The 13,583-nt window shown below is 44.4% G+C and overlaps 1 protein-coding gene across 1 annotated transcript in view; it reads right to left on the bottom strand.

Annotated features, from left to right (window-relative positions):
* Nucleotides 1-13,583, bottom strand: part of LOC112566404 (nuclear receptor subfamily 4 group A member 2-like) — a 28,325-nt gene that overhangs the window by 5,706 nt on the left and 9,036 nt on the right. Inside the window, 7 exon segments of the mRNA XM_025242578.1 lie at nucleotides 78-256; nucleotides 562-764; nucleotides 1,055-1,111; nucleotides 1,113-1,216; nucleotides 3,739-3,868; nucleotides 4,412-4,595; nucleotides 5,780-6,684. Coding sequence (XP_025098363.1) covers nucleotides 78-256; nucleotides 562-764; nucleotides 1,055-1,111; nucleotides 1,113-1,216; nucleotides 3,739-3,868; nucleotides 4,412-4,595; nucleotides 5,780-6,684 — 1,762 coding nt within the window.

The raw sequence follows: 13,583 nt of genomic DNA, 5'->3' as shown, positions 1-13,583 counted from the left end.
CACACACTTTCTTTCTCGAAAAGAGTCCGAGAAAAAGTTCGAAGCGTTAGCAGAAGAGAAGAAAGCACTCTACTCACATGTGACAAGAGCCAGAGCTGCCATGCACGAGACTGATGATATGTCGAGCGTCATTCGATGAAGGCTGATCCCGAACTCCATGATGGAGCCGATCCAGTCGCCAAACATCCGCATACACTGCAGGCGGTGATACACCTGCCCGTTGTCGAAGATGATCTTGTCGTCACAGGGCTGGACTCTGCGAGACGGAGACATCTTCATTACAACAACTGACATGCTGCAGGGTGGTCTTTACCACATTAGGGTTCGACTCTTGAGGTAAAGGTACTCTCCGAGGCACATCAAAAGCAGATTCTTTGCAATAATTAATTAGCTACAACATGGACTTTTCAGACATCAGGTTGGACTCAGCAACCAATTTCTTTACAAAACTTTGACAGGATACAGAATGGACTTTAAAAAAAAACTAAAACAAAGGCAGACAAAAGAAAAACAGGAGTAAAGATCTGCACGTAGATAGAAGAAAGGATATTCCGTACTGACCTATAGGCAAGCCGTAGGACGAAAAGTTCCAAGGAAGCGGATTGGAAGAGCAAGTCCTGATCCTCTTTACACAGATCAGTGAAGCCAGGCACCTTCTCCGCCCAGCCCCGGAGGATCTCGATCGACTGAATGAGGAGGTCGTAAAACTCACGTACCCTCGCCTCCTGGGGGGTCGGACTCTCCTCCCCGCCGTTCACCTGGTACTGCACGGGAGGAAGAGAAAGTGAAACTGGTGCTCGAGGGAGGAGGGAAGATCGGGATTCTTGAAAAGTTACCGGGGCTTGCTATTTGCACTTTTCTTTTTGTATGAAGGAATTTTTTTTTATTAATGTCTGTGTTTCAGATAACTGGTAAGAGCTGCCATGCATGTGTCCTCATCCATCCATACGCGCGTGAGCACACACAAACACAAAGACACAGATGGATCTTTGAATATTTACATTTACGCAAGTATTGTATATCTGATTTTATTTTAACATTGTTTTGCATTCACCTTGCTGTAGTCCAGGTTAGGAATATCGGGCGAGGTGTCCACATGCGCCCTGACCAAGGGCTGTGATCAGGCTGACTGGTGGGGAAGGAGGCGACTCTTGGGGGCTCTTGGGTTTGGAAGGGAGTCGACCTCTTCTGCCCTTTAACCCATCGGTCCGCACCACTAGAACATAGCAGAGAACACACTTTTGTCAGGTCATATCTATAATCCATTCATTCATCTACTTTTCTGTCTTTGAACCTTTCTGTACCATGCACAAACAAACACAGTTGTATCCTTGCACAGTAGTGGGTAGGAACCAGGTGGGGGGAAGGGGCAAAAAAAAAAAAAAAAAGATACTAAGGAGGCAAGAAAGTGAAAGTCAGAGTTTGCCTCATCCCCCTACCCCAAGCTGAAAGCTAAACATCTTCCTATGCCAATGTAAAGTATAGTTTATGAGTGAGGACGCGTACAAGAGAGTGAGTAGAAGCATAGGGGTTTTCGGGGAACCCTTGTTATCTGTAAATTTTCACCTTCGGTAAAGATTGTTTTCCAATAGAGCCTGGATGCATTCCACCGAGCAAAATAAAACAATACACGACACGTCTCTCCGACTTTAGTTTGCCTCCCCTGTTGTTCTTACCCGAGGGCCTTTGCCTCCTGGCTGCTTCGCCGTGCAGTCCGACCTGTGCGCAACTACAGCATCCCCACCCTTTAACCACCACACCCAGCTGTTCCCACCCAGCCCCTTTCCACCCCCCAACCCCGAAAGTCCTTATCCCACCCCTCCCCTCCGGGTCGTGGGGGGTTAAGGTGGGGAGGGATGCTCCATACGTGACGCCGAGTGGCTGAGGGCAGACAGACTAGATATCCACGGAATGTCTTTGCTCCAACGCGAGCAAAGACAAGTTGCACATACTCTCGCGCCCCCTAGCTCGGCGATTCAAGGGGAGAGAATGCAGAATATAATTCCATCACGACACGCAATATGGCGGGTTGCTGTAGGTCCTAGGCCCACCCTGGTACGGACTTTCCTGCCTGGGGCCGCGGTGTTTTTTTCGGTGATTGAAGAATTTTTTCTGCAAACTGGGAAGCATACTGTACACAGCAGCAGCATTAGCCTCATCTACCCGTCTTAGCTGCAGCACGAAGTACACACCAGTGCGCTCTTCTGTCTGCGAGCTTTTGCAAAGATTTGCAAACAGTTTTGCACACCGAGTGTGACACAACGAGGTAGGCAAGGTGTGGGAAGCGAGATTTTCACAGAAGTAGTTAAAAAACACAATTTATTCAGGAATGTTCCAGTATTCTAGTATTGCCATTGAAGCATGTCGGTGTATAACCACGTACCACTCTATATATTTTTCATTCCACCACTTTGTCTTCACTTTTTTTTCTTCACTTTTTTCATATAATAATTTATTTATTCTTACTTTGTCTCTGTCTGCTCTTTTCTTCCATCCTTCCGGCTTCCATTTCAACACCTTTTCAGGCAAATATATCTTAATAGCAAGTGGCGTCCCCTGCATTGACCATCTCTTCTCTCACTCATGTCTGCATCTCTCTTTCTCTCACCGGCTGCAGCCTGGCCATGTCTTTACTTTGCAGTGCGGGTCGAAAGTATATCTGAATATATTGGTCATGTCTTTGAGTGGTAACCTCGGCCGACACACAGTCAACAGGCTGATCCACTTTCCGTGTGGACATCATAGAAAAATCCGCATGGGCTCGGTCTGCAGACGACAATCCTATTTCCCAGCAGCCTTTGCTGCCCTCCGTGACCCCGGCAGCTACCAACCACAGTGACTGAGGAGTTCAGTAAAGATGATGGAGATGGTACCTGCACAGCGACGACCAGGAGGAGTGTGGAGGGGTTGAGGAGTCTTAGAAGTCCAGCGCGTACTATTTGCAGAAGGCACGTGTTGGGGTTATCACTACCCCCGGGGTCAATCTCGGGGCTCTGGCACGCGTGCCCGCATCTTGCACGTGGCGGCAGCTCGGTTCTGTCTGTAGTGGTCAGCTCGGGGGCACGTGCATGCAATAATAGACTCGTCAAAGAGGAGGGGTTGGGGAGGGGAGATGTGACCCCGGGACAGGGGGTAGGGAGGAGACAACGGACGTGTTGGACTGCTTAGTCGCCAACAACGGACGTAGATTTTCGCTGGCAGAAGGCTGAGGGGAGGGAGGGCTTTGGAAGTAGTGTCTGTTCGACAAGGATGACTAATGAGTGAAGATGTTCCAAGACAAGGTCTTGTGGGGGGAAAACTTACAGGTTCTTGAAATAGCACGGTTCCGCGTGAATATATTATTATCTAGGATGATGAGGGAGTAGGGTGAGAGTGAAAGAAGAGGGAAGGAGAAAGAAGGGCAGAGAGAGAGGTGGGGAGGAGTGGGACAGAAACTCGGATGAATCATATTTCTGCCCTCGCCTCAATCATTTACAAAAGTAGGAACAAAACATTTTTATTTAAATAAAAGACCATACTTTACCTGAACATGGTTCAGTACTATCCTCAGTGTACCAAAATTCATTCATTAGTTTTTTTTTTTTTTTTAATTAAGAAAAGCTTCAAGGATAGTTAACTGTTGACGTTCACACACCCTCGGCATTAAACGAGCGCAACACATTGATCTTTGAAAGGCAAACGTCGTTAAACATTAAAGTAGCGAAGAACGAATGGGCAAGCATGTTAGTAAAATATTACCTTCCTTCACCATGCCAACAGCCAGGCACTTTTGGAAACGACAAAACTGACATCGGTTTCGTCGTCGCTTGTCAACAGGGCAGTTCTTGTCCGCCAAACACACATATTTCGCATTCTTCTGAACAGTGCGCTGTCGGAAGCAAAGGGTCCGGGTTAGTAAGGATCGAGTTAGTGGAGGTTATACTGAGATCACCTTTAGGGGGACAAATTTCCAGATTTTTTTTTTAACCTCACTTTAAGGTGGAAACTGGTTAGGATGAGCGATCAGAGGTAATAAACATGACGTTAATATGTAAGATGATGACATCGATAACAATAGTAAGTTCAATAATGAGCCATGTACTTGAGAGTACAAGCATGAACAGTTTATTAATCAACAAATGAGTTGTTAACATTATGCAGACACTCCAGTAAGCTTATGCACATGTCGTCAGCAATAAATAGCGAACAATAAGCAAGGAAAAAAAGATTTAATAGTATTATGTCATTTATAAGTGGGGGGGGGGGAAGAATAAATGATGAGTATTGTGGAGAGAAAAACGAGTTATTATTTAGAATGAAAGTGTTTACGCCGACAGGGAGAAAGAGAAGTTTTTAAACTCTGGCACCGTTCTCCTCATGTATCAAAAATTGTGGAGGACATAAAAAAAGAAAGAAGGAGGTAAAGACTCACCTTGAAGAAGCCCTTGCAGCCCTCGCAGGTTCGTACTCCGTAGTGTTGGCACGCCGCGTTATCGCCACACACGGCACACAACAGGCTCTCCTTCACCTGACCCTCCCTTGGGGGTGGGGATCGCGCGGAACCCGGGGTAGGAGGAGTGGTTGGTGACTGCAGCTGGTACTTCTGTAATTCCAATCTGGAAAAAAACCCGATGACTCATAATTTTGTGATTAAGACTGAATGCTGCTGCAATGGATGTGTATGCGTGTCTGGAGGGCTGTGTGTACATGCATGTGTGAAATAATTATGTAAATAGATGGGGGATTCGCAAAACAGCAACAGATTATTATTATTGTTATTATTATTATATTTGTGAACGACTTTTTAATCACACAGTTCTACCGTCAAGCAGTTGACGCCTAGTGAAAATCACTCAGCCATTTAACGATTCCCACAGGAAGTGAGGCCCAGCAACAGGCTCCTACGTCAACAGCTAATCGGCTCTGACAAACAATTTGGGTGCTGGGACCATGTCAAAGGTCACTTTAATTTAATGCAATTGGACCATAATTTTCTGTAATTATGTCCCGCTTGAGTCTGAGCCATTTCCGCAGCACACGAACACCTGCTGGTGCTGCTGAATGTAAATCTCCGTCTTTTTGGGTGGAACACAAAACCAACAGCTTGATACGATCAGCGAGTTGCAAACTCTCCCCCTCCCTAACAAACTCGGGAGCTTGGACACGGTCAGCAGTGCATGAATCACACAATCAGAGGGTCAGGACGATTCTAGAAATGATCTGTAGACAACACAGCCTCACTAGACAGTATGGAGTAAACACGGGAATATTTGGTTCGCAGAGTACATAATTTTAAGGGAAATAATTTTTTTTAAATATTCGCATTAACAGATGTTCGCATATGACGGAAAGTCTTTTGTATCATCCTCATCGTCGTCGTCGTCGTCATTGTACGAGAAAACGAGCGTAAATTCGTTTTAGGACAGAAAAATACAAATGAACAAGAAAACCGAAGCACGTGACACTAATTTTTAAAAGTGTGTGAGCATGCTCTTTCCCTCTCCCTCTCTTCCCTTCTTTCTTTCCCCCAACTCATAACATCTCCCATACCTCGACTGTCATTTCATTTCTCTCACACTCACGAACGTTTGCACGAGCATGTACGTATTTAAAATCTAAATGAAATAAATGTAAGATCGATAAAAAGAAGGATGTAGAAAAAAAAAACCAAGATTATTTTTCTTTATATTTTCATCGTCTTAGAGCAAGATTCCGACAAAATGGGATGTGAGGGTCGGACGACTAGTCTTCAGTCGATAAAAAGTTTTGGGTACCAGGAGAGTCTACTCGCAAAACCTACCCGTCCGGCGTGGGCGGTGTGGGGATGGAGAGGGAGGTCCGGCGATGAAGATGGTGCGTGCCGGCCATCTGGATGCTGAGGTCCGCGCGGTACGTTGTGGGCACGCCGTGGGTGGGGAAGGAGGAGCAAGGAGTCACCCCCTGACCCCCGTAGAAGGCTGAGTGGTACCCGGGGTACATGCTGCCATCGCCGCAATAGGATACGGGCACGTCGTAGCCGGGCACTCCGTGATGGTACATACTCTGCTTGTGGTCCATGTCCACCCCGGATGGGAAGCCACCGGCACCGTTGCCCAGGGCCGAGGACTGCGCGAACAAGTCCTGCGGTCCAGGTTCAAACGGTTGCTTCATGAAACCCTTCTGCTGGTTGTCAAGGAAGCGCTGCTGGTAGAACTCGGAGGCGTCGGCAGTGAAGGCGTGGTAGCCATCGTCGAAGGACATCGGGACAGTTTGTGACGCCGGGTACTTGTCGTGCAGCCCCGGGGTGCCCACTGACTGCGGCGACGTCGTGTGATCGGGGTACAGCCCGCTGGCGCCGGGTGACGTCACGTACCCTGGCTGCTGCGCCGAGCTGACTTTGCTCGTCGCATCCCTACCCACGTGACCGTATCCTTCGAACCCATAAGAGTCCACGTACGGCTGAGGCTGGCCGTGGTCGGCCCCGTGATGGAAGCTGGCCAGACCACCCTGGGTGGCATCGTACCCACTGCTGAAGCCCTCGGAAGACAGCTCGTCGCTGCCATAAGCCACGTCCGCCTGAAAGTCGTGAAGGGGGAGCGAGAGAGAAACTGACAGGATGTTGATGTCCGCCATGTTGGCAGGGGGCGTCACTGTGCTGGAATAGGCCACGGATCCGTAATGTCCACCGTGGTTACCGCCCATGCCATTGCCCGACTCGTAACTGGGCTGCAACAGAGTGAACAGAACTCAATATTTAGGGATGGAATGATTATTTCTCTGGTCAACGACATCTGTTTACCTTTAGCAGAAGAAAAAACAAGAAACCGACCTGCTGAAACCGTCCCTGAAAAGCACAAATATGAATCTACCCCAAGAGTTGATGTGTATCAGTGTGTGTGTGTGTGTGTGATGTGTATCTGCGTATGTTTTCTGTATGAGGACGTGTTAGGCTGAATGTGTGCCTGTGTGGGTGTGCCTCCTTTTACAGAAATCATATTTCTCCGCATAGCAATCGTAAAGGATCTAACCGAAAGTTTTTCCAGTCGTTTTACAGAAAACAAGCAAATAACACACACACATCCTCTCTCTCTCTAACATGGTGTCACCTTAGTTCACTTGCCTTGCGTTCACGTGTGCATGTACGCAGCTAAACCACTTACTACAGAGACTGCCCTTCTGTTTTTCATTTCTATAATTTTAAATATAATTTGCAATAAGTTTTTCAAATAGTCATTTTGCAGACAACCCAAAGAACAGCAGAAAAAAGGTTTCTACCTATCAGATCCATTCTCTGACTGGACCTCGATGTGGAAAGGAGCACTTGCAACCGCTATTTGTTTTTTAAATGCATGTGCAGGGTGGGACAGCTTCTGACTACATCTTTCTTGTTGTATGCATTCTATGTTTCTTGCGTGCTTCTGTGTGTCTTTGTGTCTTTATTCTGTAAAGCGCCATGAGCTGCCCATCTGACCGGGATATGGCACTATATATGTTCACTTTATTATTATTATTAAGTCGTATTTCGAAGATATTACATACCCCGTCAGAAGCAATCTTTAGTTTCATATTTTATCTCTAGTCTGTCTCGCTCCGGTCCCTCGCCATCTTCAATATTTTTTAATAATCCATTATTCGTGAAACGTTCCTCTCCAGTTTTGTCATCAATTCCTCTTCATTATTTGTTATTACATTGTTTTACGCTAGTCCTCTCTAATACACTAGCAAAACTCTTTACTTTATTTTTCATGAAGTTTTTACCATTATTCCTCATAACTTTTTTATAAGTATTCGCAAGTTTCAGTATTTTTCATATATTCATCTTTTTTATTCCTACTAAGTTCTACATAAATTTATCATCACTCTTAATAAATTTCTCTTCTCAATCTCGATGCATTCCTCTTCATTAATTATCATAAATTCCTTCATTATTTTCTCTTTTACAAAGTGTTGTTCATTATTGTTCGTAAATGTCATTATTCTGTAACATTCCTCGTCATTATTCATCACTATTCTTAATTAATTCTGTCATTCCCCATATATTTTTGTCATTATTTTCATTACGAATTATTTACTACTTTTTAATGAGTGTTTAATATTTTTTACACATTCCTCTCCATTAATCTTCATCACCTTTATGTAAAACACAGCACATAACTGTAGCAATAAAATATCAAGCAATGGTCTCCATTTTGCTTAATCGCTTCAAACGGAATTGACCCAGCACGAGCAATGTTGATAATTAGCTATGATGAGGCACTCTAATTGCCAGAGAGGACGGTTGCCCTGCTTGTGTGAAGGCCGTTTCACATCCTCCACGTCGTTGAGAAACCGTTGACAATCTGTTGTGGTGACAAAGTGACTTCATTAACAACCAGGTTGGTGGGGGAAGAGAAAAAGAGTTGAAGAAAAAATAGTGGGGGATGGGGAATATTTGGAACTTGTTTTAACTTTTCAGCGCATGGAGATCGAATTAAGAAACAAAATGATTTTCATGCAGAATAGTGTATGTTTATTTGTTTTTCTTTCTTTCTTCCTTTTTTTTCTTTTTTTGTCTTTCTTTGTAACGCTTGGCTCTTTCTTCAATTAGTCAGCCAGTCATGCCATCAGCCGGTTAAATAAACTCTCAAACCCTTTCAGGTTAAATATTCATTGAAATCAACTTTTTCTCTTTTATTATCGTCTGATGGTTGCTTTCATGTGGGATCAGGCAGTCTGCTTTGCTGGCAAGAGGTCATCTGACTTATTTCATTGTATTCGCGCGAATTTATCTCGATAAACAGCAACAAATAAGAAACTAGTAATGCCATCGTTCCTGTCAAGCTAGACACAATGTTAACTTTCATTATCTCGGTAACTGCACACAAAAGAGAATCCCTGAAAACCCTTAAACATTGAAAACTGAAACGTTTGGGAGAAACATTTATCTCTCCTTCCATACCAAAGAAAGCTTACTACTGTTGACTGCTTAATATTTACTATTATTTACTACCAAATTTTTACTGTTTTTCTTCTTAATATTTACTAATGTTAACTGCTTAATGTTAACTACTGCTTTACTGCCAAATTTTTACTAACATTTACTGGTTAAAGTTTACTGCTGTTTACTACCTCATTTTTACTAATGTTTACTCCTTAATGTTTACTAGTGTTTACTGCTTAATTTTCACTAACGTTTACTGCTTAATGTTAACTACTGTTTACTGCCTAAATTTTTTAATTTATTTTTCTGAATGCTCACTAGTGATGACTGCTTAATGTTTATTGCCTAATGTTTACAACTGTTGATAATTGCTCTCGTTGATTCAAATAGAGAAAACGTGAGAGGGTAAACGAGGGAAAAAAAAAAGAGGGAGAAAGGAGCGAAAGCGGGAAGAGATCTTATTTCTGACTTGACTTTCCTAAGGGAGACCACTCGTAATTGCCTGTGCCCCCGCCATGTTACACGGCCGGTGGACAAGAGGACAGGCGCGTGCGATCTGGTGACAGCAACGACGTGCGGACTAACCGCACATATGCCGGTGTTTTTGTAACGGGCCCTGTGCTCGCGACCCCGCGACTGTGGCAGCGAGTCAAGCGCAAAGTCGCCCTCGACATGAAGGCAGATTAACGGTCGTCATTACACAAATGAAAACGCACGTGCGCCGGTGGTGAGTCGGTGGGGCGGGTGCGCGAGGCTGGAAACGCTGGACCTGCAAGATCCGGCAGGCCGTCTGCCCACCCGACCAACGCCCCCGCTCGGCTAATTTGATGGCCGACCCGACCGCTCGCACGTTCGGCTTGGAGTTGGATCAAATGGCAGGAGACTTTTCACGCTCGGGTGAACGCATTCAGGCCCTCGGACCGCAAGACCTAGTTTAGCTTTAAAAAAAAGAAAAGAAAAAAATGCGAAAGAACGAGAAAGAAAAAGAAAATTGGTGACCGACTGTAATAAGCTGAAAGAGAAAACGTGACTGCTGACAGGGAGTTTTTCTGGGTTGTTTTTATTATGATTGAGTGGGTAACCCGTCGTTAAAGGCTTCAGTGGACCAGGTCTTCGTAGTTTGTTTTGTCTTCTTTGATTTGTCATATTGACCTGCACCTTTTGATCGCGTTTTCGCTATTTTGCTGAGCTATTTGTTTGCATTTAGTTTTTTTTTCCTTTTTGTTTTGGCTTTTTTTTTTATCATTTACTAGTTTACTATCTAATGAACTATTTATTTGCCTTTAGTTAGTTTTTTCCCCTTTTTTTTTTTTTTTGGTTTGGTTGGGTTTTTTCATTATCTACCGATTTTCGAACTCCACGACAGTTTCTTCGTTAGTACTGATCCTCACTGATAATGGTACAAATAATCAGTCACATGTAAAATTTGTAATGAAAATTACTGTCTACTTCGTGATCATCCGTGGATCCCGGTGGTTTACACACGTTCTTGATTATTGATCGATTGATTATATATTTGATAAATAATGCACGATCTGTAGTATAAACTGGTACCCATCAACATCTTGATATAAGAACAGACCAACAACCCTGGCATGCCATGAACTTATTTAGTTTGTGTGTCGTTCCTCAAGCCATAGGACTGGGGTATGGCGTTAAATAACGTTTCTATCATCGTCATCGTCGTCTTCATTTTCTGAAAAAGCCGGTATCTGATGCAAACGATCATCCCAGTTTCATAACGCGATTTAAATATCTAATTGATAACTAGTTGCATAAAAGCTCGGCCCGATACCCATGTGGCGAAAGGTACCAAACGCCAGAAACCTACCCGCTCTACCAACAAAACAACAAATCTGACCCCACACACCTCGATAGATGTCAAAATGTGGGTATCACCCAATGCTCACACTAAGCAGGGGATATATAACATCATAGAACTCAGAAGAAGAAGAAAAATGCACTGATCTGACCTTAAACGTTTCCGAAATCTGCTTCAACGAAAATTTTTATATTTCATCCTTCTTTTGCTCCAGCTCCGTCTTTTTTCCTTTTAGTTTCGTGATGTATATTTTTTTTTGGCCTACTTCGTATATATTAACATAAGGTCAAGTGATGAAAAAATATTGGACTGCTAGTTTAAAGTTACAAGGTATAGGATGTCGGAGAAAACACAAAGCAATCTTACCATGCTATGATTGGCTGCCTGTCTCCACGTGTGTATGCATCCTGCGATCGCGTCTTCAAGACACATACATCCCCCTGTTCGCTGCCTCGGCGATGAGGCCACGGCAAAGATTACAGAGGACTGGTAAGGTCACAGAAGTCACGGCGAGAGTCACAATCAACTGCCGACCTGCATGTGTGACATCCGCAAAGGACAAAAAGCGCCGCTTAACTCATCGCCAGTCGTGGCATTTGCCGACGAATACAACAACTAGCCCGGAATCTGTTTGAACCACTTTCCTATGTCAACCGGACGCCTTCGTGTCTGCAATTAAACCCACAGATCACCACCATCAGAATAACACTTCTGTAATTGACTTAAGAATGTGCACCCCTCCAACACTTTGTCGGCGAGGGGCAATATTGCTGCGCGTGGCTCTGGTGCCAGACCTTCCACGTTTGGGTGAGAAATTGCGAGAAGAGAAAACGTTCGCTTGACGACCACCGGCATATGGTAAGTCAACACGCCGCGTGGTCGAGTGGAGGAAGGAAAGGGGTGCAAAAACAGAGTACGGGTGGGTGGGCTGAGCATCTGACAGCATTCTGTCCTTCCAGCCATCCAGACGAAACAGAAACCTCACCTCCCACCCTCGAACGTACCTGCACTCGTCTCCGCTCGTTCTCAGCCCTTGCCGTGCTTCCCCGCCTCCCCCTACCCACCGAGCCACCCTCCTACCCGCAGTGTACAGCGGCGCAGCGCTGTCTGGCATCTTTAATTAATTTGCCAAGACGTCGGAAGCGTCGGCCGAACCAATACGAGATACACAAGACCGTGTTGACGCAACAGCTACCTTCCGTCGCTCTGTTGTGCAAGGGAGAGGTAGCCTGCACTGACCTTCCCGACAGGTAGGCGCACCTGTGAGGCCCGCGACAGCTCACCCGACCCCCGCGAGTCCCCGGTGTGCCAGGAGACTTGCAAGGTCTGTGGGGGTAGTTGGGGGAGGGGACGTGTGGGGAGGGCACCGTTTACACTAAACACATCTGTCAACCGAATCCTAATTGCTGTGACTACAAGCCAGTAGTCCTTAGGCTTGCTGGACTAGAGACATGCATGCGTTCAACAGTGCTTCCACCCGTGGCTAGACTGGCGATGACTAGTCGCTTTGCCTTGTCTCTCGCCATCTAATCCTCCAGCAAATGGTTTTTGTGTTTGCGTGAAAGTTTTGCGACATACACACTATTTCAAAGAAGTATTATCATTATTTTTCCAACTTTCTGGCTTCCTACTAGCTTTTTATTATTATTATTATTATTATTATTATTATTATTATTATTATTATTATTATTATTATTTTCACCACCAAAGGCTTTGTACATAACGTGTTCATCACCACAGGACCACAGGAACCCCTTCTGGTCAGGTCTGTCCATGGTAACCCACACAACACTCTAAGACAGTCTTTCAGGGTACCTTGCAAGGATTGATACTCGGGTGAAGGAAGGAAGAACTGGTCTGCGTACTTAAAAGAATGGACTGGTCGTTCCACACGATCTGTTCATCACCACTCAAGTGAGACTGCGTGGTGGGCCTCGTCAAACGCTGTCCATTTGCTTTCCCCTGACCAGTCCCCAGAGACCAGCATAACCGTTTGTCAACTGGTACCGGCCACGGGAGAATGAATGAGCGAGTGAATAAATGAATGAGAAACCAGAAGGTGGACAGCAGGTCAGACAGACGATCGAGCCAATTACAAAAACTACTACCTTCAATCATTCCCAACGCTGATGTATGGATATCTGCTTTCATCTTTCATTCGTTCCCCTCTCTTGCACCATTTCTCTCTCACTGACACACTCTCTCATTCACACATACACACAAGCGAGCGCGCATCATTCGCCAACCTCAACATGAAGCAAGACAAATTATTTTTTAACAAAATATATGCTGTTACAAATTCAGGCATGACGACTTTGTTTTTTTTTTATCCATGGTGGTAAGGGGAAAAAAACTTGAACTAGATAATGAAATAATTTTCCTGCTCTAGACTACTGACTGAGTCCAACCATCTGCAAAAATTACAACAGAGAAGGTTCAGCTTATCACAAGAAGACCGGTCTAAAACAATGAGGTATTTCTGACAAAAATGAATACTGCGAAGAAGGCGAAAATTTAGAAAACATTATTTTTTTTTCCCAGAAGAAGTGGCAAAAAGAATTTGTCTGTAATATTTGTAGACTCGAAAGATTTTATCCGAGAAAATGAAACTAAAAATAATTTTTTCTTGACAGGGACAGGAAGACTTTACTCGCAAACAAGTCGTGAAAGGATAGAAGAAAATAAAGGCGGGGTATCTTTCCTGAGGATGTGAAGATTGGAAAACATAAATTAATGGCACATTATTGTAAGAATAACATAATTAGGAAAATCTTGAAATTACTAGCCGATGAGGAAAAAAAATCATTTAATAATTTTTTTAAAATTTTCTACATAAAATAACCTGAGCTGTATAATCTCTCATTCCCCTTTAAAACAGTCTTT

This window comes from Pomacea canaliculata, linkage group LG1 (genome assembly GCF_003073045.1).
Source record: "Pomacea canaliculata isolate SZHN2017 linkage group LG1, ASM307304v1, whole genome shotgun sequence".
Classification (NCBI taxonomy): domain Eukaryota; kingdom Metazoa; phylum Mollusca; class Gastropoda; order Architaenioglossa; family Ampullariidae; genus Pomacea; species Pomacea canaliculata.
The sequence above is the reverse complement of the archived record's forward strand: the minus strand, read 5'-3'. Positions and strand labels throughout refer to the sequence as shown.